The sequence below is a fragment of the Bison bison genome, unplaced genomic scaffold (assembly GCF_000754665.1).
Source record: "Bison bison bison isolate TAMUID 2011002044 unplaced genomic scaffold, Bison_UMD1.0 scf7180017864119, whole genome shotgun sequence".
NCBI classification, from domain to species: Eukaryota; Metazoa; Chordata; class Mammalia; order Artiodactyla; family Bovidae; genus Bison; species Bison bison.
In genome coordinates, this window is record NW_011494691.1 from 1,104,695 (window position 1) to 1,130,914 (window position 26,220).

At 34.3% G+C, this 26,220-nt stretch overlaps 2 protein-coding genes across 2 annotated transcripts in view; one reads left to right on the plus strand and one right to left on the minus strand.

Moving 5' to 3' along the window:
- Positions 1-18,283, plus strand: part of NPHP3 (nephronophthisis 3 (adolescent)) — a 55,808-nt gene extending 37,525 nt beyond the window's left edge. The window contains exons 18-28 of the mRNA XM_010839583.1: positions 1,141-1,305; positions 7,548-7,642; positions 8,263-8,385; positions 9,965-10,154; positions 10,313-10,554; positions 11,793-11,868; positions 13,108-13,235; positions 14,774-15,014; positions 15,991-16,116; positions 16,713-16,828; positions 17,817-18,283. Of these exons, the coding sequence (XP_010837885.1) occupies positions 1,141-1,305; positions 7,548-7,642; positions 8,263-8,385; positions 9,965-10,154; positions 10,313-10,554; positions 11,793-11,868; positions 13,108-13,235; positions 14,774-15,014; positions 15,991-16,116; positions 16,713-16,828; positions 17,817-17,997 (1,683 nt within the window). The 3' untranslated portion in view covers positions 17,998-18,283. The remainder of the gene's footprint in view (positions 1-1,140; positions 1,306-7,547; positions 7,643-8,262; positions 8,386-9,964; positions 10,155-10,312; positions 10,555-11,792; positions 11,869-13,107; positions 13,236-14,773; positions 15,015-15,990; positions 16,117-16,712; positions 16,829-17,816) is intronic.
- Positions 18,284-21,250: 2,967 nt separating this feature from the next.
- UBA5 (ubiquitin-like modifier activating enzyme 5) overlaps positions 21,251-26,220 on the minus strand; it is a 33,483-nt gene continuing 28,513 nt past the window's right edge. The window contains exons 9-12 of the mRNA XM_010839576.1: positions 25,481-25,616; positions 24,205-24,280; positions 23,947-24,053; positions 21,251-23,440 (exon numbers count right to left, since the gene is read on the minus strand). Of these exons, the coding sequence (XP_010837878.1) occupies positions 23,357-23,440; positions 23,947-24,053; positions 24,205-24,280; positions 25,481-25,616 (403 nt within the window). The 3' untranslated portion in view covers positions 21,251-23,356. The remainder of the gene's footprint in view (positions 23,441-23,946; positions 24,054-24,204; positions 24,281-25,480; positions 25,617-26,220) is intronic.

Here is a 26,220-nt window from a genome sequence, read left to right on the forward strand (position 1 = left end):
CTTCTGTTCCAATTTACTATTCTTTATCAATACCATTGTCTTAATTATTAGAACTTAAAAGTAAGCTTTGATATTTCATTGGGCAAACCCCTTCTTAATATTTTTCATAGTTATCTTGGCTCATTTCCCATGTGTATCTTTAGAGTTGGCTCAGCAAGTGCCATGGAAATTCAATATGCAATTTTAATTGGAATTGCACTGAATTTAGAGGCTAATTTGGGGAAAATTATCTTATATCTTCTCCTTCATGAAAAGCTAGATAGTTCTCCATTTATTTAGTCATCTTCTTGAATGATTTTCAAATCACATTTTATCTTCTTTCCCATAAAAGTTTTGAACATCTTTTGTTAAAATTTGTTTCTAATGACTCTGTAGTAGTTAAAATAACTTGTAAAACTTTTTTGTTGCTGGTTATTCAACTTAGTTTTTGGAAATTCACTAACAACCTTGCTGAGCCCTTATAGTTTTAACCTGGATCCATTTTTGTGTTTATTTCTCAGCTGGGCGGGGGGGTTTCCTGTAGGTTGGACTTTTCTTTTTTTTTTTAATTTAATTTAATTTAAAAATTTTACAATATTGTATTGGTTTTGCCGTATATCAACATGAATCCGCCACAGGTATACACATGTTCCCCATCCTGAACCCTCCTCCCTCCTGGACTTTTCATTCTACCTGTAAGCCCACAAGCTTCCTTCCTTGTCTTCTTGTTCTGCTATTTATCTATCTAAATTTTCAGTTTCCTATTTGGGATACTTGGGGGATTTCCCTTTCTTTTCTGAAGGTTCAGTTATGATTTTAGAAATGTTTTTTTACTTGTTGTTATCTGATATTGAGAGGCATTTGTACTAAGAGGGTTGTTTTCTTCCACCATCTTCCCAGAATTGGAACTCTTTAATTAGTTTACTTTTTCTATATGTATGCTATCTTTGGCATGCTACATTTTATATGTACACTGTCTTATTCTTGATTAGTGTCTTTTGGAAAGTGTGTTTTAAGAAATCTGTTTCTTGGTTTATTAAATCACTTGAATGATAAATTTGAATAAGTTAATAAGCTTAAAAGAATTATGGACATTTTAATGGCTATTAGTTAACAATAGAGGTACTGTATAATCACTGTTAATTTATTTTATCTACCTAGATTCTCTGCCTTGTAAATATTAGTCACAATGGTGTGAATGAGTCAGAATTGATGGAACTCTATCCTGAGATGTCCTGGACTGTCTTGACCTCCCTTATTCACAGTTTACACAAAATGTGTTTGTTGACTTATGGTTGTGGTTTGCTCAAGTTTCAACATCTACAGGTAAATGTTATCTTAGTAAGGTTTTTTCACTTATTGAAATGTCTACATATCATCGCATGTGTATTATGGTATATAATACCATATTATTTCAAATATTTTAATTAAAAGACAAAATTGAAATCTCATTTGGCATTACAGATATTTTTCCAGTAATTTTAGGTTAGATACAAAATTTGGCTAATATTCTTATGAAGTAAATACCTTTATGAAATGGCTATTACTTTAAAAGGTAGTTTTTTCTGAAAGAGAAAAACGTTTTTTCAATTTTATGTTTCATTTTATTGTTGGTGTAGTATACATGTTTTAAGAGCTTGGGTTCTGTCACTCTGCCTCAGTTCACAGCCCAGCTCTTTACAGCTTAATGTAACCCTGGGCAAGCTCTCTGAGCCTTGGGCAGATGTTTTCAGCTTACCTCGGGGTTGTGAAGATAGTTAACTGAAATGGTGAATAATTAATTGGTCCTGGTGAAGTTCTAAACATGATTTCTAGCACCTAGTAAATAATGACTAATATAACTCTTTTTTTGTACCGCATAATTTGCATCAGTTAATCCCAAATTCCCAGTCCTTCCCTCCCCAACTACCCCTTCTCCTTGGAAAACACAAATTTGTTTTCTGTGTCTGTGATTCTGTTTCATAGATATGTTCATTTGTGCCATATTTTAGATTCCACATGTAAGTGGTAATCATACAGTTTGTCTCTTTCTGACTTCGCTTAGTATGAAAATCACTAGGTCCATCCATGCTGTATTTTATTCTTTTATTTATGGCTGAATAAATATTCCATTGCATATATGTACATTGTATTTTTCATCTGTTCTCCTATTGATGGACATTTAGGTTTTTTCCATGTCTTGGCTATTGTAAAGAGAACTACCATGAACGCAGAAGTGCATGTATCTTTTTGAATTACAGTTTTTTCTGGATAAATGCCAAGAGTGGAATTGCCAGCTCTTATGATTACTTTATTTTTAATTTTTAAAGAAACCTCCATGCTGTTTTCCATAGTGGCTATACCAGCTTACATCCCTACCAGCACTATGGGAGGGTTCCCTTTTCTCTACACCCTCTCCAACATTTGTTATTTGTAGACTTTAATGATGGCCATTCTGACTGGTGTGAGATGGTACCTCACTGTAGTTTCAATTTACATTTCTCTAAAAATTAGCAATAATGAGTATCTTGTTATATGCCTATTCACCATCTGTATGTCTTCTTTGGAGATATATCTACTTAGGTCTTCTGCTCATTTCTTGATTGGGTTGTTTGGTTTTTTGTTATTGAGTTGTATGATCTGTTGGTATATTTTGGAAACTAAACCTCTGTTGGTCACATCATTTGCAAATATATTCTCCCTTTGTTTGTCTGTTTGTTTATGATTTGATTAAGCCCTGTTGGTTTAGTTTTGCTTTTATTTCTATTGTCTTGGGAGACTGACCTAAGAAAACATTGGTACAATTTATGTCAGAGAATGTTTTGCCTATGTTCTCTTCTATGAGTTTTATAGTGTCATGTCTTATATTTAAGTCTTTAAGTCATTTTGAGTTTGTTTTTGTGTATGGTGGGAGGATGAGTTTTAACTTCACTGATTTACATGCAGCTGTACAGCTTTGCTAACACCACTTGCTGAAAAGACTGTCTTTTCTCCATTGTATTTTTTTGTTCCCTTTGTCAAAAATTAATTGACAGTAGGTGTGTGGGTTTTTCTTGGCTATTTTATTCCATTGTTCCATAGGTCTGTTTTTGTGCCAATACCATGCTGTTTTGATTGCTATAGCTTTGTAGTATTGTCTGAAGTCTTGGGGGGTTATGCCTCCTGCTTTGTTCTTTTTCCTAAGGATTGTTTGTCAATTCTGTGTCTTTTTATGTTTCCATATAAATTTTAGGATCATTCGTTCTAGTTTTGTGAAAAATGTCATGGGTAATTTGGTAGGGATCACATTAAATCTATAGTTTGCTTTGCGTAGTATGTCCATTTTAACAATATTAATTCTTCCAATCCAAGAGCATGGGATATCTTCTATTTTTTTGAATCATATTGTTTCCTTTATTAATGTTTTTTGCTCTCAGCATATAAGTCTTTCACCTCTTTGGTAAGATTTACTCCTAAGTATTTTATTTTTTGCTATGACTTTAAAAGGAATATTTTTTTACATTCTCTAATATTTCATTTTTAGTGTAAAGAAATACAACTGATTTCTTTATGTTAATCTTATATCCTACTATCTTCCTGAATTCATTTATCTGTTCTAGTAGTTTTTGTGTGGAGTTTTTAAAGTTTTCTATATGCAGTATCATGTCATCTGCATATAATGACAATTTTAACTCTTCCCTACCAATTTGAATACCTTTTACTTTTTTTCTTTTTTTTTGTCTGATTGCTGTGGCTAGGACTTCAAATACTATGTTTAAGAGAAGTGAGGAGAGTGGGCATCTTTGTCTTCTTCCAGATTTTAGTGAGAAGGCTTTCGTCTTTTCACCATTGAGTATTATACTGGCTGTGGGCCTGTAATAAATAGCTTTTATTATGCTGAGATATGTTCCCTTTGGATCTACTTTGGTAAGAGTTTTTATCATAGATGGATGTTGAATTTTCTCAAATACTTTTTCTGCCTTTATTGAGATGATCATGTGTTGTCTTTTTTTTTGTTGATGTGGTATATTACATTAATTAATTTGCATATATTAAATCATCCTTATGACTCTGGGATGAATCCATCTTGGTTGTGGTGGTGTATGATCTTTATGTATCGTTGAATTCAGTTTATTAATATGTTGTTAAGAATTTTTGCAACTACATTCATCAAAGATGGCCTATAATTTTCTTTTTCAGAAGTGTCTGGTGTGGTATCAAGGTGATGGTGGCTTCATAGAGTTTCTTTGGGAATGTACCTTTCTCTTCAGTCTTTTAGAAGAGTTTAGGAAAGACTGGTATAAGTTCTTCCTTGTATGTTTGGTAGAATTCACTTGTGAAGCTATCTGGCCTTGGACTTTTGTTTGTAAGGAGTTTATAAATTACAGATTCTGTTTTACTTCTAGTTGTTGGCCTGTTCAAGTTATTTATTTCTTCTTGATTCAGTTTTGCTGGATTGTATGTTTCTAGAAAGTTGTCCATTTCTTCTAAGTTGTTGAATTTGTTGACCTGTAATTGTTCCTAGTATTCTCTTATGGCCCTCATACCAAAAAATATTAAGTCCACACAGGCTACACAGGGATGCTCCCACATAAAAATGGTCCTCCAAGACCACAGTAGATAACTGTTTCTCCTAAATCCATAGAGTTAGAGAAATATAAGTAAAATGAAGCAGAGGAACCACTCCCAAATAAGATCAAGAGATTCCCCTGAAAGAACAAACAATGAGACAGACTTCTTCAATCTAATAGACACTGAAACAACAAGATAATGAAAATACTGAAGGAATTAAAAAGGACTATTCATAGTAATGTAGGTTACTGTAAAAAGAGACTAGAAACTAGAAGGAGGAGCCAAGAAAAATTAGAAAATTCACTTGCTGAAATGAAAGCTGAGCTAAAGGCAATGAATAGCAGAATAAATAATGCAGAAGAATGAATAAGTGATCTGGAAGATAGAATAATGGAAATCACCCTATCAGAACAGCAGACAGAAAACCAAATGAATAAAAAAAAAAAAAGCAATATAAGAGACCTATGGGATACTATGAAAGCATGTCAGTCTATACATAATAGGGATCCCAGAAGGAGAAGAAAGAGAGAAGGGGAATTGAAAATATATTTGAAGAAATTATGCCTGAAAATTTCCCAAACCTAAAGAAAGAAACATATCTTCCTGTGTACAGGAGGCACAGAGGGTCCCAAACAAGATAAACCCAAACAGACCTATATTAAGACATACTATAATAAAAAAAAATGGCAAAAGTTAAACATAAAGAGTGCAAGAGAATAAGGGGGTGACAGAGAATGAGATGGTTGGATGGCATCACTGACTCAATGGACATGGGTTTGAACCAACTCTGGCAAATAGTGAAGGATGGGGAAGCCTGGCATGCTGCAGTTCATGTGGTTGCAGAGTCAGACATGACTTATCAACTGAATAACAACAAAATATAAAGAGAAGATACTAAAGGAAACAAGAGAAAAACAAAGAGTTAATTATAAGGGAATCCCCATAAGGCTATCAGCTGATTTCTCTACGGAAACATCACAGGCCAGAATAGAATGACAAAATATATTCAAAGTCCTAAAACAGAAAAATCTGTAGCCTAGGATACTCTACCCTCCAAGATTATCATTTAGAACTTTTCAGATGAGCAAAAAGTAAAAAAAAAAAAACAAAACAGCAATACTAAACCCATCCTAAAGGAAATATTGAAAGGTCTTATCTAAATAGGAGAGAAGTAAGAATCAATAGGGAAAAGAAAGCCACAATTGGAAAGTAAATCATTTAAATAAGCTGGTTTGTTATTTAGTCACCAAGTCATGTCCAACTCTTCTGCGATCTCATTGACTATAGCCCGCCAGGCTCCTCTGTCCATGGATTTCCCAGGCAAGAATACTGGAGTGGGTTGCCATTACCTTCTCCAGGGGATCTCCCCAACTCAGGGAATGAACCTGTGTCTCATGCATTGGCAGGCAAATTTACCACTGAACCACTGGTACACAGATATTTAAAAATTTCTGTCAAAGTGGTGATAACCACAACAAACAGCAAAAGGACAAACATTAAGATATAAAAGAGGACATCAAGATCATAAAATGTGGGGGATGAGCATAAGAAAATATAGATTTTTTTTTTTCCTAGAATGAATGTGTTTGAGCCGTACAACTACCAGTCTAAGGCAAGCAGATATAGGAAAGGGGTTAGCATACATGAAACATAGGGTAACCACAAATCACAAACATATAATAGATTTACAAAAACCAAAAAGAAGAGAAGATAAGCATAATGCAAAAGAAAATCATCAAACCCCAAAAGGAAAAAGAAAAAGAAAGGAACAAAGAAGAAATATAAAACCATGGAAAAACATGATTTAAAATAATAATAAATACATTTCTATTAATAATTACTTTAAATGCCAATGGACTGGATGCTCAAATCAAAAGACACATAGTCGCAGAAAGGATTAAAAAAAAGAGTCTAGAATATGCTGCCTACAAGAGACTCATTTTAGGGCAAATGATACACACAGATTGAAAGTGAGAGGATGGAAAAAACCATTTCAAACAAATGGAAATGACAAGAAAGCAGGGGTTACAACATTCATATCAGACAAAATAGACTTTAAGTCAAAGGTTATTAAGAGAGATAAAGAAGGATACTATATTATGATAAAAGGATCAATATAAGGAGATGATAGCACACTCATCAACATATATTCAGTCAATATAGAAGCAACTAAATACATAAATACTAACAGACATAAAGGGATAAATTGATGGGAATACAATAATAGTAGGAGACTTTAATACTTGACTCACATCAATGGACAGATCTTTGAGACAGAAAATCAGTAAAGCAACAGGCAGCCAAAATGATACAATATAATAGTTAGACTTAGTTGATACTTTCAAGACATTACATCAAAAATAGCAGAATACACATTCTGTTCAAGTGCACATGGAACATTCTCTAGGATTGAGTACGTGTGTGTGTGTGTGTGTTCGGTCCTGTCCAATTCTTTACAACCCCCTGGACTGTAGCCCACCAGACCCCTCTGTCCATGGAATTTTCCAGGCAAGAATATAGGAATGAGTTGCCATCCCCTTCTCCAGGGTATCTTCCCTTGAATCCACATCTCTTAAGTCTCTTGCATTAGCAGGCAGGTTCTTTACCACTAATGCCACCTGGGAAGCCCTTCAATGCCATGGTTAATTTACATACGTAAACTAATGTAAATAAATTCTTTCATTTGAGTATGCTGTGTTATATGTAGGTGTGGAATATTTGTAATTTCACAGGCTTATCTTTCTCCTTTGTAGTATTAATATATCACCTAAATATAGCTTGCTGCTTTTAGTACTTTTGCAGTTCACATTTCAGATTTTTAATATATTCACTAAAAGTTTGAATTGTATTATATTTTGAGTTCTAACAAGAATTCTCATGTCAGTTGTCACATAAATATATACTGAATTTTTAAATATTCTAATGCTATTATACAACTATAAATTGAAATAATTATAAATTTCATTTTAAAAATTCACTGTTAGATGTACAGTGACTTACAGAAAATAGACTGTAATATTTTTTCTTTTCCTCCATAGGCTTGGGAAACAGTGAGACTAGAATACATGGAAAGCCCCACCATTATTGCTTCATATAGACAAAAGCTAACCAACTACTTTACCATGCAGCTAAGGTATTACAAACGTGCATTTTGTTGTTCTTAGCTTCTGCAACACACTGCACCTCTGTGTCCTTACTTTTTTCTTTCTTAGAATAACTTAATGTATAAAAATTTACTTATTATTTTAAAGGTTAAGTCCTCTCCTGTTAATGCCAAAAGAACAAACATATAATTATGCAAGTCAGTCTTTTAATATTATGCTGAAGATTTAAGTGAAATCAATGCAGGATCATTTTATTACTTTTATTTTATTCTAGTTAAATAGTTTAAGTAGTTTAAAAATATGTGTGTGTCTGTAAATACCTGGGTGTGTACAGTTGTGTCCATTGATTTTTTTTTTTTGATAATTCAATTTGTGTCCATTGATGGTTTTTTTAATAGTTCAGTGCCTACTCTGTAGGTGTAGGAAAATACCTATAGAGTTTGATCAGTGGTCCTGAATATTACTTTATTTCCATAGTTAGGTTTATAAAGTTTCTGATTTTTACCTAATTTTCTCAGTATTATTCATAGAGTCAGGGATAGGATATATATCAAATATATATCTCCTCCTTTAACATTTGCCAGTAGTCTGTTGAAGCAATCTCACTGTGGGACAGTACTACTGAATGTTGTCCCTTCTTTTCTAATAGTCAGGACCGAGTGACTTGGAGGAGTGCAGATGAACTGCCTTGGCTTTTCCAGCAGCAGGGAAGTAAACAGAAGCTGCATGATTGTCTTCTTAACCTCTTTGTATCTCAAAACCTCTATAAAAGGTAAAAAACTTATTTGTAGGACATCTTTCCCCAGAAAAACAGATTCAAACAGTTGTTCAGTGTAATGGGAAAATGGCATTCTTCATTTAAAAATTAGTCCACTTTCAGTGGTAACCGTAATATAAAACAATGTGGGAGAAATTTTAAACAGTTTGCAAATTGCCACGTCTACTTTTTCCAAGAGGTAAACAAAAAAGATACTGTGCTGTGCTTAGTCACTCAGTCATGTCTAACTCTTTGCAACCTCATGGACTGTAGCCCACCAGGCTCCTCTGTCCATGGGGATTCCCAGGCAAGAAAACTGACGTGGGTTGCCATGCCTTCCTCCAGGGAATCTTCCCAACCCAGGGATCGAACCAAAGTCTCCCACATTACAGGCAGATTCTTTACCATCCGTGCCACCAAGGAAGCCCAAACAAAAAAAAGAGTATTGTTTTTATAAAATCAGAGCTGGAATGCTCTTGAGATAGCTTTGTATCTTAATCTTTCACCGAAGCAGGTTTAAATCCAGACCACCCAGAGAGGAGGTTCATGATGTCTACCTCTTAGGGCATCCAAGTATTTTAAAGTGTAGCCTTCAAACCAGACTTTGGGCTCTTCATAGGATCGGACTGGTGTCAGAATTTAAAGAAAGGATTACCCTTTTTTTATAATAATCTTTTTTAAGTTTTTATTCTATCTTTTTGGCTGTACTGTGTGGCATGTGGGATCTTATTTCTCTTACTAGAGGTCAAACCCACACACGGTGCAGTGGAAGCGCCAAGTCTTAACCACTGGCCCACCAGGGAAATCCTTTATGTCTCATTGTTATCTCCTGGTGTGTCTGAATTTGCCTCTTGCAGAATCACCTTTTTATGAGCCAACCTTCTGACCTCTAAGCCCCACCTCTGTCTCACCTAGAAATTTAGACACTTCTCATAACTTAGCTGCATAATTTGTTTTGTTCCTTAATGATCTCTCTCAAATTTCTTTGTTGCAGCTCATAAATTATTTCTGGTCTCCATCCAGTTTTTCATGATTTAAAATGAGATTCATCCTTTAGTTTAACAGCTCTCCATCCTACTTAATACCATCTAGAGATGAATAAGCTTACTTTTATCATTCCATCCCTTGATGAAAATACAAAGCAGGTATTCTGACAGCTTGCCTGTGCTTTGTTTCTTCTGTTCGTATTTCCATCATTTAAAATAATTTTGGGGTGAACTCAGCAGTTGACTGCATATCATAAAAAGTCTAAACAGGATTCTGATAGGGTTCCGTTGGTGAATAATCATAATGGTATTAATGGTAATAGCCAACACTATGGAGTACTTGCTACCTGCCATAATCTCCTTAAAGCAACACTTGAGGCAGGTGATATCGGTGTGCTCCTTCTGCAGTCGAGAATGATGAGGTAAGAGAGAACACAGCGAGAGTGCTGTGGACTCAGATGGCAGGCCCAGTTTACACCTTTACCGCACTACACTGGACTGGCCTCCTAATACACTGTCAGTAGCTTGATATGAATTTGTGGCATCTTCACTCAGTAGTGGGGTTTAACATTTCTTTTTCATTATATTACTGTTATTTGTTGAAACAGAGGACATTTTGCTGAGTTGCTGAGTTACTGGCAGTTTGTTGGCAAAGACAAAAGCGCAATGGCAGCAGAATACTTTGATTCATTGAAGCAGTATGAGAAAAACTGTGAAGGCGAAGAGAGCATGGTTTGCTTAGCTGACCTTTATGAAACCCTGGGGCGATTTCTCAAGGATCTAGGCCTTCTCAGTCAGGTAACTTCAGCAGGGAGTTAGAGACTGTGTGGGTCTTCATGTTTACTCTTTTCTCTTCCCTAGGAATTGATGTAGCTTTCATTTGTTGTGCTAATGAGATGGCAAATCTTACAGGATTTCACTCACATTAATTGGTCTTTAACCTTTTTATTCCCCAGGCTGTTGTGCCTTTGCAGAGGTCTCTGGAAATTCGAGAAACAGCTTTAGATCCAGATCACCCACAAGTAGCTCAGTCTCTCCACCAACTCGCAAGTGTGTATGTGCAGTGGAAGAAGTTTGGCAATGCAGAACAGCTGTATAAACAAGCACTGGAGATCTCAGAAAACGCCTACGGTGCAGACCATCCACATACTGCTCGCGAACTTGAGGCACTTGCAACTTTGTACCAGAAACAAGACAAGTAAGATTTCAATGAGTAATTCTCTGATTTTTTGACAGGGAATTACAGTTCTTAATGTACTTATGTGGGAGGCATTGTTTTGTGGCTGTGTACTTTTCTTTATCCTGTACTTTCCTTATCCTATATTCTTTTGAATCCACCATATTCAAATATTATTCTTGGTCTGGGTCTTCATGGGGTAAACAGAAAATTAGAACTGCAAGGTTTATCTCTGTTTCAAGATGTGTGGAGGACAGAACATGGACTTTGGAGTCATAGAGCTGGATGTGAAAATGAGCTCCTTTTCTGACTGGCTTTGTAATATTGAGTACTACTAGTACAGGGGACAGCAAACCATCACCCACATGCCAAGTCCAGAAGGTCCCCTGTTTCACACCTAAGGTTGTAGTGGAACACAGCCATAGTTTTTTTTCATTTACATATTGTCTGTGGCTGCTTTCATGCTTTGACGGTAGCTTTTTAGTTTCAAGAGCAATCACATAACCCACAAAGGCAAAACTGTTTACTATCTAGCAGTTTACAGAAGTTTGATCCCTAGTATAATACGCCCTCTGATAGGTATCTCTTCTCTGTCTGAAATCATTTCTTTTGCTCAATCATAAGTGACACATATTGGAATTTTTCTTTTAAGTTCTAAAAATATTGTTTCACACACATTTTGTGTGAATTTCACATTTCTATGTGACCAAAAATTAGTTGATATAGCAAACTAAAGTTTTGAATTTTCATTTAATTAGATTGCATTTTAGAGATTGCCTTTTAAACTCAAAATGAGTTTAATCAGCTGAAAAATAGTTAAATGTCAGCTAGTTGGAAGACTTGTTCTTTTAGTTGCTAAGTCATGTCTGAGTCTTTTGTGACCCCATGGACTGTATCTCTCCAGGCTCCTCTATGCATGGGATTTCCCAGACAAGAATACTGGAGTGGGTTGCCATTTCCTTCTTCAGGGATCCATTTTCCTTCTCCTAAACTCAGGGATCAAACCTGCATCTCATGCATAGGCAGGCAGATTCTTTACCACTGAGTCCCATGGAAGCCCACTTGGAGGACTAGATTTATTAGATTTTGTTTTACGAAAATTTTTGTTTAAGATTTTTCATTCCCTATGACTCTCACTTCTAGAAATAATGCTGTATTTAATTAGCAAAACAAGACTTTACATTGGTGCTTTCATTTCACTGAAGTATGACACTTTGGACATGTTGCTTTCCTTTGACTTACTTTTTTTTTTTTTTAAGATATGAACAAGCTGAACATTTTAGGAAGAAATCATTTAAAATTCGTCAGAAAGCTGCAAGGAGAAAAGGCAACTTGGTAATGAGAGATTTCTTTTGTGTTGTGTTTTGAACAAAAAGGAAAAGAACATCTCCGTATCATAATGTAGATACATAAACCTCACATATTTAAAAACTTTTGATTTTAAATTGATTTCTAGGGAAGTACTGATTAATATTTTCTGGTTTAAAATACATGTTTAAAAACTAGTATTACTGAGAAGTACAAATTAGTATATGTTTAAAAAGTGGAACTATATATTTTGGTAATCATTTTACACTATATACATATGTCATATAATCATGTTGTACACTTTAAATTTACACAGTGTTATATGTCAATTATATCTCAATAAAGCTAGGGAAATTTTTTTTTAATTTTTAAAAGGTAGAACTATACAGTTCAAAGATTAGATTTTAGTGTGAAGCAATTATACTCCAATAAAAATTAACAAAAATGATAAAGGTTAGATTTTAGAAGATGGACTTAAAAGCTGTTTCAATTTTTTAAAGCGCTTGAAAGGAGAATAAAAGAAATTTAGTAAACATTTAATGTTACATTCAAATGCCAAGAAATTATTATCCTTAAATGCAAAAAATTTGTCATTTTTCTAAGCTGCTGATAAAATAAATATAGCATATTTATTTTAACTTAAAATGCTATATTCAGTTTTTTATTAAAATGTATTTGACATCTAACATTGTGTAAATATAAGATGTACAACATATTTATTTGATGCATTTATATATTGTAATATGATTGATTACACCATAACGTCACATCACAAAATTATTTCTTTTTTGTAGTTGGAATAATTAAGATCTGGTCTCTTAGTAAGTTTGATCATTATAATACAGTATTGTTGCCACTATTCCCTATGCTATCTATACATTTGATTTCCAGGACTTACTTGTCTACTAGATGCAAGTGCTATGTGCAGTTTTAAGTACGTGGTATTAAATGTTTAGTAATAGGGTTAATAAATATATGCACATTGTTTCCTAATCTTTCTGATGCATTTAGGGATTCTGTTCATTTTGCTAAATTATCATAGTCATTTTCACAAAATAGTTTTAAATGAATTTAAGAATGTGAAGTCACTGGGAAGTATGTATATGTTTTAATAATCATTAGAGTAATTCAGTATACTTAAAGTAATTGTAATCTACTTTAAAGGAAACAAAAGGAGAAAGGATTTTTTCAGAACCCTAGTATATAGCTTCAGAATCAGAGATTGCACTTACTTGATGATTGTTGTGAATTTCTATGTTTCTCCAGTATGGATTTTCCCTTTTACGTAGACGGGCCCTACAATTAGAAGAGCTCACATTAGGTAAGGATACACCTGACAATGCTCGGACCCTCAATGAACTGGGTGTGCTCTACTATCTTCAGAACAACCTAGAGTGAGTACCCTACTGTTAATAATGAAAACACGTATTCATTTCATCTCTTAGATGCAAAGCTGTTTTACATTTCTATCAAGCCAAGCTAGAAAAAATCAACAGAATTTTTCATGTATGATATGTTATGAACATGGCCACATTTAACAAAGACCATGACAATTTCTCCACTGTTTCCTTTCACATTGTTTCTTTAGTAACTAAAAAGATATTCTGTAGTTTCCTTAGTGTTTTATATGTTTATAACAAATGAGTTTGTGTAGATATTGTACAAAAGATCTCACATAAGAACAAACTTGGGACTGAGGGAAAATAAAGAAAAGAATGTAGATGGCTGCTAATTTTATTCTTCAATTTATTTGGGCATAGACTCAAAGACTCTTTTATGAAAAATGAGTGTTTTTGGACTTCTTTGTATGTCAGCAAAATACAATAGATTTGACATTTTGGATATCAGAAAAATACAAATATTTAGCCCACTTCACACGGAGAAGGCAATGGCACCCCACTCCAGTACTCTTGCCTGGAAAATCCCATGGATGGAGGAGCCTGGTGTCCATGGGTTTGCTAAGAGTCGGACACGACTGAGTGACTTCACTTTCACTTTTCACCTTCATACATTGGAGAAAGAAATGGCAACCCACTCCAGTGTTCTTGCCTGGAGAATCCCAGGGATGGGGGAGCCTGGTGGGCTGCAGTCTATGGGGTTGCACAGAGTTGGACACAACTGAAGCGACTTAGCAGCAGTAGCAGCAGCAGCCCACTTCACAAAGGAGCAAGGTCTACTGTTTCTTGTGGTGCTCAGGCTTCTCATAGTGGTGGCTTCTCTTGTTGCAGAGCATGGGCTCTAGGGCACATGGGCATCAATAGTTGTAGCACACAGGCTCAGTAGTTTTGGTCCATGGGCATATGTAATCTTCCCAAACCAGGAATTGAACACATGTCCCCTGTACTGGCTGGCAGATTCTTATCCGCTGCACTATTAGGGAAGTCCCACAAAGGGTTCTTTAATTAAAACTTATTTAGTACTAGGGAGCTCCCTTGCAGCCTGGTGGTTAGGATTTGGCTGTTTCACTGTGGAGGCCCAGGTTCCACCCCTGGTCAGGGAACCATCTTGCATGCCACAATGCAGCCAGAATACCAAAAAAAAAAAACCAAACAAAAAAAACAACCAGATTTAGTACTAACTCCAAAGGGAGGGAGAAGGAAAGAATACCAAAATCTTTTGAGTTTGGCTTAGTAATTTTTAAGATATAAAAAGTTTGTTTTGGAAACTCTTTATGAGTTTGTGTTTTAGGAGTGAAGTGGAGAATGGAGACAATCATCCAGACACCTTAGGGTCTCACACTACTAGGAAGGCATATTTAATTTTTGGAAAAGGGCAGAAAGAGATGAGGGGTAGGAAAGAGGATTTTGAGCTGAATCCTTCATTTTAACTATCTTGGATTTAAGAATAAAAGTACTTCAGTTCTCCTCCTAATTAGGACTAGGGTTCTGACTTCTAGAGAATAGTTTAAACCATCTGGGTCTTTTGTTCATAGAATAGCTGACCAGTTTCTGAAGCGTTCCTTGGAGATGAGGGAGAGAGTTCTAGGACCAGATCACCCTGACTGTGCCCAGTCGTTGAATAATCTGGCGGCTCTATGCAATGAAAAGAAACAGTATGACAAAGCAGAAGAACTTTATGAAAGAGCCTTAGACATTCGGAGACGAGCATTAGCTCCTGATCACCCTTCTTTGGCTTATACGGTAAAGCATCTTGCGATCTTATACAAGAAAATGGTAAGTAATCCATAGCATGCCTACATGTGTTTTATAATATACCAGTTAAGCCATAGTTGCTGTAAGCAAAATAATTTATCTTCCAATGGATATATTATTTTCTATGAGCTTTTAAATCACAATGATTTATTTCAGACTTAACTAAATTAAGGTCCTAGTTTAGTTTTTAAAAATACATTCTAAATACAAATGCATTTGTCAGTACTCTAACTAGAACTTATTCTTCTTTTACATTTCAGAAGTTTTAAAATTCAACTAGTATTACGTTTGCTGTGTTAGGCTACCATAGATGTATCAAATCACCCAATTGTAAGGACTGAAGAAGTCTCCATAGCTAATGAAATGACCATTTCACTTTTTCTTTGCTTGCAATTAAATGTAACCATTCTTTACCATACAGTTCTAGTCTAAGTGATATTTGGATTTTTTTATGGCTGTCTTTAAGACAAACGAAAATCAGGAGAAAAAACTGCTTTCATTTAGTGTGGTTACAGAGTTGTATAGACTTTGTGGGACTGTTGCTAACCCTCCTAGTACTGAAGTTGATGTTTCAGTATAAAGGATCCATTGCTGCTATTTCTACCTAAATTTCAAGTAAAAAAGAAATAATCAGAAAAATCTGGAAAGGATTTGGTGGAAAATGAGTTTTAAGATAAAAACTTTGATGCTATCTCTAAATTACATATAGCAGCAAACATACTTTAACTGGCATGTGTTTACATCACCAGAAAGTTATAATGGGTGATCCTAAAGAACTTTCTGAGTTATCAGATAAAATGTTCTTATATTCTATATAGCTTTACTTACATATTAGATTTCAGATACCCATAAACTTATCCATTAAACTGGGAAGAAATATTTCTGAACTTTTTTCCTCAGAATTATTTTACCATAAAACTGTATTTATGGAACAAGCTCTGATCATAAAGTATTTATTGCTTTAATATTTTTGTTAGATTTCACTTTTGTGTTTTAGGGGAAACTGGACAAAGCTGTACCTTTGTATGAGCTGGCTGTTGAAATCCGGCAGAAATCCTTTGGCCCAAAGCACCCAAGTGTAGCCACTGCCTTGGTGAACTTAGCTGTTCTTTATAGCCAAATGGTAAGTTCCCATAATGTAACGCTTTATAAATCAATAGTTTTAACATATGAAATATAGGTAAACATGTATTAGATATAGGTAAACATGTATTAGATATGACACAGTAAAAATAATTAAAGGACAATTAAGGTTATCTACTAATGTTCCCTTTAATACTTGAGAAGTTATTAAAGTTACAACTGTAAGACAGTCCATTCTTCTTAGTGTGAAATACTGTGTTTAGTTCATTGCATAGACTTATTTATTTCTGGAGACTCCCTACATCTCTTTATCTAATATTGTTCCTAAGATATATCATTTGCTTGTCATGAGTAAGAGATATGGTACCCTGGGGTACCACAAAGAAGTTTGTGCTTATATAATTGGATTAATGTCAGTTGTTACCAAGCCAGGTCTAAAACTTAAGTTTCTGAATTTTATTATACTACTTCTCCAATTATGATTACTCCTAAATTAATCAGTTTATCTACATCTTGTAGGAGGATATTAACTCTTTTAAAGTGCTTAGCCAAGTAGGTCAGCTTAGTCTAGAGTACCTTAAAAGTAATTTCAGAAACCCAGTGTGTTCAAATGAGCATTGTTTCTTTTTTAATAAGAAAAAACACAGTGAGGCCTTGCCGTTGTATGAACGAGCATTAAAGATTTACGAGGACAGCCTGGGTCGGATGCATCCTCGAGTTGGAGAAACACTAAAAAATTTAGCTGTGCTTAGGTAAGAATTTTTCACTTTCCTCATATAGCCAAAATCCCTCTTAGGACATCTTTGATTCATCATAGAACCCCACAAAATATTTATTGCTGATATGCTTTTTAGTAGAACAGAGGGTTTATTTTTGGCTGATCTAGTTCAAGAGACATTGAAATAATATCCAGAAGTGAAATTGAAGGTGGCACAACATATTTTGTAGAGGAAGTATCATGACAAATAAGAGGATGGATTACATTTGCAGCTAACTGGCTCTGGGGGTAATTGGCAACTTGCTATCCTCAAAGTGGATTTACCATGTTGACTTTTGCATTATATTTACCTCAAGATGCTAACTTCCTTTAGCAGTTTCACTGTACCCATTACAATGTAGTCTTAATGGTGCCCCGTAAGACACTTGGCAGCAGACAAAAAGGAGAATTTGGGTATTCTGTTTTATTGGTCTGCCTGAAAATGGACTTTTCTTGCAGAGTAAAACTTACAAACTGAAGTTAAAATATAAAGGAAGATCATTTCTTAGGCAAAACACAAAACCTAGAAATGATCCACAGAGTCTTTCCAAGTAATGGGTCAAACTGCCTCTTGCACATCACTGTGGGACCACTCAGCATTTCACAGTGCACAGAAAACCTGGCTGCAGGGTTTTACACTAGGTGAGGTGGAGAGCACTTCTGGGTAGATTTCAGGTGGATTTTTTTTTTCAATTATTTATATTTTGTCATATGGTTAAATGACTAGCAATTGGCTGAAATAATCTTGGAAATCCTGTGATAGTTGGCATTTTAGAAAATTTTGAAAGCATTCAACAAATATAACTTTTTCTATATAAAAAACTAATAATAAAAACCTCCAGTTTTTCAATCTTCAGCTTGGAAAAAAAGAGCACAACTTGTTTTTCTGTATCCTATAAGATCATTTAGAATTGTTAAAAAAATTGTTAAATATTTATCTCAAAATAAATATTTTCATTTTGAGACTTTTTTTTCTCCCAAAGCTATGAAGAAGGGGATTTTGAAAAAGCTGCTGAACTATACAAAAGGGCAATGGAAATAAAAGAAGCAGAAACGTCACTTTTGGGTGGAAAAGCTCCTTCCCAACACTCATCAAGTGGAGATACATTTAGCTTAAAAACAACCCATTCTCCTAATCTTTTCCTTCATCAAGGACAAAGGTGATAGCAGCAACTACCACTCACTGGAAATGCACCTTAGGATAAAATAATTAAGAAACATTTGGAACTTTAAAATTTATAAAAACTGTTAAGAAAATTTAATTTCACTGTGTGATTTAACTGGTTATTTGTATGATATTGGACTACATTGAAGTTTGAGTCATGACTATTTCAATTTTAGCTGTTTGAAAGAATTAGCTTTCCTATTGTGTGGGAACCAATATCAGATCAGATCAGATCAGTTGCTCAGTCGTGTCTGACTCTTTGCGACCCCGTGAATCACAGCACACCAGGCCTCTCTGTCCATCACCAACTCCCGGAGTTCACTCAAACTGATGTCTATCGAGTCAGTGATGCCATCCAGCCATCTCATCCTCTGTCGTCCCCTTCTCCTCCTGCCCCCAATCCCTCCCAGCATCAGAGTCTTTTCCAATGAGTCAACTCTTTGCATGAGGTGGCCAAAGTACTGGAGTTTCAGCTTTAGCATCATTCCTTCCAAAGAAATCCCAGGGCTGATCTCCTTCAGAATGGACTGCTTGGATCTCCATGCAATCCAAGGGACTCTCAAGAGTCTTCTCCAACACCACAGTTCAAAAGCATCAATTCTTTGGCACTCAGCCTTCTTCACAGTCCAACTCTCACATCCACACATGACCACAGGAAAAACCATAGCCTTGACTAGACAAACCTTTGTTGGCAAAGTAATGTCTCTGCTTTTGAATATGCTATCTAGGTTGGTCATAACTTTTCTTCCAAGGAGTAAGCGTCTTTTAATTTCATGGCTGCAGTCACCATCTGTAGTGATTTTGGAGCCCAGAAAAATAAAATCTGACACTGATTCCACTGTTTCCCCATCTATTTCCCATGAAGTGATGGGACTGGATGCCATGATCGTTTTCTGAATGTTGAGCTTTAAGCCAACTTTTTCACTCTCCACTTTCACTTTCATCAAGAGGCTTTTGAGTTCCTCTTCACTTTCTGCCATAAGGGTGGTGTCATCTGCATATCTGAGGTTATTGATATTTCTCCCAATATAGACACCTTGGAATCCTAAGATGACATGAAGAGTTGATTATGAAGAGTAGACTGGTCTCTGTTCTGTAAGAGCAGTTATAACTCTTTATTAGCAGTTAAGACAAGGAGTTCAAGAATTCCATGATTCTTATCTCTCAAAATCTACTTTTGCCTCACCATTCCTCATCTTGCTATTCAGTAGCAGTCTGGCCCAGTTGTCTACCTCAAAGAAAAGTTTCAGAATAAAGGGATAATGTTTATGGGACATATGAATTGTCTTCTGTAAAATGAACTAGTATTAGGAATCTCTGTCTGCTACATGTCTTTTATTCTACCTTTTCCTTGAGCAGATACGGCTAAGCCCACTGTTTTCTGTGCTTTCTACATTGTATATTGTTTTTACTGTGTAGAATGTCCTTGCACAATCTGAAGTCAGTATTGCAGTAACAAATCAAGCCCTTTGGCATTCTTTTAACTTTTCCCAAAATATGGACACAACCTTCTTCCTTAAATGGCCTAAATCTACCTCTTCATTTATCTCGAACTCAAATTACTTTCCCGTTTTATATTGAAAATTAAATATTTTTATAGATTTTATAAATATTGCCAATCTGGGGTACTGTTTCATGCCATTTATGTATTTATATATAATAAAATTTTCATTTTTAATACTTGTAACATTCCAGCATGTATTAATTGTAAAGGTGAAAGATGTGATAACCATATTTCACTATTTTAAAATAAAGGTGAAATTTCAAGTTCTTTTTTCCACTCCAGTTTATACAAAAGGATTATATTTACATAATTAAGAAAAATGTTGAACACTACAAAAAAAAAAAAGAATTAGCATTGTAGTTTGCTAATTCACTGAGTAGTTTGCTCAACTTGAGCTTCAGTGACTCCTTAGGATTTTGGTTAATGTTCTCTAAGGCTTGGCTACTCAAGGTGGTCTGTAGACCAGAATCATCAGTATTACCCTGGGAGCTTAGTAAAAATTCACACAGGCTCTCCCCAGACCTATTGAATCAGCGTCTGCAATGTAGCTAGATTCTCAGGTGATTCATATGCATATAAATTTGGGGAACAGTGGTCTAATTTTAAGGCACTACAGTGGTGACTTAAAGTAAATGAGGTAGAATCTTACAAAATGAACATCATTCTTCTCCCTTCTGGCAGAAGTACAACAGGGAAAAAAGAAGATAAACTACAACCATAACACATATTTCTGGGTTTGCCAGCTATGAAAGGCACAAAGCAATTGAATTCACAAATATATCAGACACTGACTGATTTTAGAATTAACTTTTTAGAGTTTAAAATTTGATTATTTAGTGGTATAAGTAATATAACACATCATAAATAATAAATTTAAATTTAAAATTAAATTTAAATAAATTTAAATGTAAACTTTAGAAAATAACCTGAGATTAATATCCTAGAAGAAGCCTGAAAAAAAGGAAAAACTAGCAAAAGGATAATATGCATTTTTCTTTGTTCCTACAAAGTTTGGACTTGAAAAATATACAAAAAGTGAAAACTTACATTATTCAAAGTGACTTTATGGTAAGTTATTAATTATACTTGAGGGGTGATTATTTCAAAAGGTTTAAGTATAGTTTTTAAGACTATATTTTGATCTTACTAATTATACTACCAACTCAAATGTTTTCATGTAGAATGCCTAAAAAAGAATAGGTACTTCCCTGAAGGTCTAGTGGTTGGGACTCCACGCTTCCATTACAGGCAGCACTATGATCCCACATGCCATGCTGCACGGCCAAAAAAGGTTCTCAAAAGGAATATTATGTACACTTTAATATACACCTTTAACATGAAAAGCATAGGTTTAAAATAATTATAAATCTGAATTGGAAGGCTCTAAACTATGGTAGTTATAATTAATTTTCATTCATTAATACTTTACAAAAAGAGAAATACTAAAAAAACATGCGATGGGGAACTTAAAGCTTCATTAATATTCTTAAATATTTATTACATTTTTGGGTTGGTCAGTGTGTTTATAGGTATTCAGGAAGTAATATTTTTACATAAAGGAATTCATAATACTTACTTTTTTTACTACATAAAACATTTAAATAGTACCATAAATTAACCTCCCGTTAAATTAAAAAGGGATTAAAGTTAAACATATTGTTTGTTTTATTCTAATTTAGAGCATTTGTGCTAAGGCAATTTTGGGAGTGTGTTTCCATCTTTTATACTTGAAGCAATAGTGTTATAAATCTGGTCAAACATTATGGGTTTATTTAGTAACATAAAATCCAATGATGATTAATTTCTCATGGTCAGCTGTCTACATATACAAATTTTCATGACATACAGACTTGTCAAGAGAGCACTCTAGATTACAAAAGATATTTGTTACCAGATTTTTTCTGTTAAAATAATAACTTTAATGGAAGATATAAGAAAAAAATTAGATAAGATTTTATAAAATATAAGATAACAGCAGGGTACAAATTAAGAACAGAAAAAAAAATCTTTAGATGATAGTAGGTTCTAACATATATAACTGATTCACTTTGCTGCGCACCTGAACATAAACACAACATTGTAAATCAACTTTTTAAAAAGATGGTAGGTTCTAACTATTTATCGAACTATATAAACTTAAACTTGTAAGTATAGCCTATACCAAATTAGTGTACCAAAGGAATGTTATTTAGAAAGACTGCATTTCTTTTCTGAAATTCAAAGCATCTCTATGAACTAGAAAAGTTATTTTACAGATGAATATACTGAACTTTTAAATAACTGCAATGACTTAGCAAGGCAACATAAATACGTTTCAAGACCAGAAAGCTATCCATATATCCTGACATTACTGTAAACATAAGAATCACCGTACCCTAAAATCTCAAAACTAATATATTAAACATATTTGATATTTGGAGCTTTCTGAAATTAATTTGTAGATCTTATTTCATAAGTAGGAAAGGTACTTGTAACTTTTTAATTACATTTTCCCCTAGAATTTAGACATTCTCTCTTCAAAGCAAAAAAAATCATCAAAATAGGAGACAAGCACAGTAACAGCCTACGGATAATGGTTACCAGTGCATGTTTATTAGTCTCTAAACCATTAGGAATTTACTTTAACCAAGGCTCCCTAAGCCTTCATTATTTGTATGCAAACTCCAGAGAAAAGCAGTTTATCAAATGACAATGATCAGGGAAAATGATACTCTTCCCTGTGAAGAAATACATGTCAGTCATTGCAGAGGTAATTTAGGCTTCATTTGTTATCTGCTACCCAGGACAAGCCTTTGCCAGTAACTAATTACCTGGGGAATCAAATTTGAATAAAATAAAGTATTAGAAGGTAGCCCATATGATGGGTATAATTTAGGTGATCTTAAGCCTAAATTTATCTTTTGCTCCTCAATAAAGCACACTGACTCAGACAGATGATATGCTGACTTCCCTGGTGGCTCAGACGGTCAAGTGTCTGTCTACAATGCGGGAGACCTGGGTTCGATCTCTGGGTCAGGAAGATTCTCTGGAGAAGGAAATGGCAACCCACTCCAGTACTCTTGCCTAGAAAATCCCATGGACAGAGGAGCCTGGTGTCCATGGGGTCGCAAAGAGTTGGACACGACTGAGCGACTTCACTTTCACTTTCAGTGCACAAATACAATTTGTACATCCCGAAAATATCTTTACCTGTCTATCCATGAAGGAAGCTTCTTTTTATTTGCCTCTGTCTTGCTTAGATTATATATATCACAAGTTTACACACTTTTCCAGTGCCTACATTTCAGCTTATATTTCATCAGGAAACATTCGAGAGGATGTTTTTATTTTATAGGTTTACAACTTGAAATTCACTGTTGCTCAAGTTAGTAGTAGTGGGCAATTTTCTTGTAGAGAGCAATTCCAAACACAATGAGTATGTGCCCACTGGCTTAAATAATCAACATGCTGTACCTCTTGTTCTTTCCCTCATGTGATCACACACTATTCTATTGTCCATGGCTGCAGGCAACAGACTACAAAGGATTACTGAAAAGAAAAGGAATATACCAGCAAATTGGTCCTTTCTTCTCACTGCCCCCAACAAAAGGTCAAAACAGTTCAATGGCTAACCTACAATAATCCTTTAAGTTTTCTTACTATAATGAAATATGAGTTTTAAGAGAGTTTCTGATTTAGTTGAAGGAGGGGGGCAACAAGCAACAGTCACAGTATTTCCAAAAAGTTAATAACAATTCAGTGAAGATTACACATCAATTGATGTTCCCTTAAGTTTTCTCAGTTTTTAAATGATTTTTTTAATTGCAAGGGAATAGGTTTAAACACAGGAAATAAAATATAGGCCAGTCCATTATTTATATGTTCTTCATCTTGGCCATAAGGTCTTCCAAGCTTTCACCAGAATCTTCTACTGTTACTTCAGGTACAGAATCTTCTTGCTATCAATAAATGAGGAAAACATGGTGAAAAAATAATCAAAGTTCTTAATGCTTAGGATCAGTAAGCTATAACTATGTTCAAAAAATTTATGAAGTAAACCTTCTTTAATAAATATGCCTTCTAATTTTTAGGAGAGATAAAATCCTTTATTTTCTCCACCAGTCTTTTGACTTACAAGGCAGTAATTTCAGTGTTCTTGAGATCTCTACTTAACTGGTATTTTTAAATGGTATTGTGGCTAAAAATATCAATATACAGAAAAGGTAGTCTTAATCAAAATCTATTTCACCAATCCATCAATGAATGAACAAAACTATGTCTATATTTTCAAACAGTTTAAAATGTGCTGTGCATATTTCCATATTAACACTGAATACCTCTCTCACAAATCTTAATGTAAAATATCTAAAATAAGAAATACTGCATTGGCATTATAAAATAGGTTGAAGATGGAATAGACATTTTCTCTTTTATCTTCTTATGGTAAACCAGATTTTAGATGTACCTTTTGGGGAACTGTATATGCCACTATAATTCCTTCAGGTAAGTCAGGGATTGGACCTGAAGATTTTTTCAGTTCCTCTTCTGAAATCTCAGATACCAGCTCAATACCTGTAAAGTTAAACTTAAATCTTAAAACCGCTTTCAAGGAGCTTAATGAGCAATAATCATTCAAAACTTGTATAATCTTAATTATAATTAGATTCCCTCCCATAAAAGAATGTTTTTTTGCTGCCATTTCAATTTATAAAACAATTCCTACCCCACTCATTGTCTTCATGTATTATTTCTCCTTCTTCTTGAATTACCTCCTGTTTGGGCAGTGCTGCTACCTTTTTCTGTAGAAATCAAACAGTTTTGGTGTTTTTACTCATTCTCAGTTCTCTGAAGCATCATTCAGACTTGATCAGAATCAAGAATTCAGACACACTTTTTCTAAGGTCTACATACAGAGACCTTACGGAATACATAGAGAGATCCAGCAGACATGTATCACTAATCATCAGGGAAATGTGAATGAAAACCACGAGATAACACTTGTCAGAATGGCTACCATCAAGAAGACAACAAATAACAAGTGTTAGCAAGGATGTGGAAAAAAGGCAAACCTTGTGCACTGTTAGCAGGATTGTAAACTGGTGCAATCATTGGAAAATAGTATGGAGGTGTCTCAAAAAATTAAAAACACAACTACCATGTGATCTAGCAATTTCACTTCTGGGTTTTTTTTTTTTGTAAATGAAAACAAAAACACTCAAAAGATATATAATCCAATGTTCATTGCAGCATTATTTATAACAGCTAAAACATGGAAGTTACCTAAATGTCTATCAATAGATAACTGGATAAAGGTGTGGTACATATGTACAATGGAATATGACTCAGACATAAAAAAATTTACTATCTGCAACTACAAGGCATGGATAGAACTACAAGGCATTATGTTCAATGAAATAAGTCAGACAACCAAAGATAAATACCATATAATCTCACTTAAATAAAGGACCTAAAAACAAAACAAAAGGAAAACAGACTCACAGATACAGAGAACAAATAATGTTGCCATAGGAGACGTGGGGGTGCAAAATAAGTGACGTGAACAAAAAGGTCTAAACCTATAATTATATAATAAGTCACAGAAATACAATTTACAGCATAGGGAATATAGTCAATAATATTTTAATAACTTTTCATAGGAAGAGATGATAACTAGACTTCTCACAGTGATCATTTGATAATGTATGCAAATGTAAGATCATTACGTGGTACACCTGAAACTAGCATAATATGTGTGTCAACAATATTTTAGCTTAAAAAATTAAAATTTAAAAACAGAATTCAGACAAGCTTTTTATCTTACAAAAAACAAGAAAGGACTTTGAACAAAATTTTCATTTTTAAAGCATGGTGAATAAATTAGAACTTTAAAAATCCAGAATCCATTTACCTTGTATTCCAAGTCTAAATAATTACTTCTTTTTCAAGTTTTTGTCCTATGCAATATGATCTCTCATGCATTGTGACACATTGACATATACCTTATATTCCTTCTGCTGCTTCCTACAGTTTCTGTCATCACACTGAGGATTTGGCTTCATGGACATAGTAGGGAAAAAATCCTGCATTGCATTGTATCCAAGGTAAAAACTAACAGTACCAAAATTTAACAGAAACCTATAAAAACAAAGCAGACTTAAATAAAGAAACAAAACCATAAAAATATTAGAAAAAACTGATCCTTTAAAAAAAATTATTTTCAAGGTAATGACTTTTGAAACAAGAACCCAGAAAACAATTTTTTTATCTTGTTTATAGGGCCTGGCTTATAGTAGATTATCTTGAATTAAACAACAGAATGCACTATTATTTTTTGAACCTGTAATCAAGATAAAATGCTGCCAATTAAACTATGACATGTCAACAACATTAAGAAGCATATTAATTTCAGAGAAGTTCAAATGTGAGATATCAAAGATATCTTAAAGACATCTTTGAGATATGGTTCTAAATCTCAGTTTTAAAAGTTTTTATATATGACACTGCAAAGTTTGCTATCTTAAATTTGTATTAAATCTCAATACAATTTTACACAAGTATTCACTCATGTAATAATCACTACCAGATCAAAATATAGTTGGCCCTCCATACCTATGGGGAATTGATTCCCTAACACCCCCACCCCAGGGTACCAAAATTAAGTCCTGCATAATATTTGCAGATAACCTGTGCACATCCTCCCATATACTTTAAATCATCCTGGTGGCTCAAACAGTAAAGA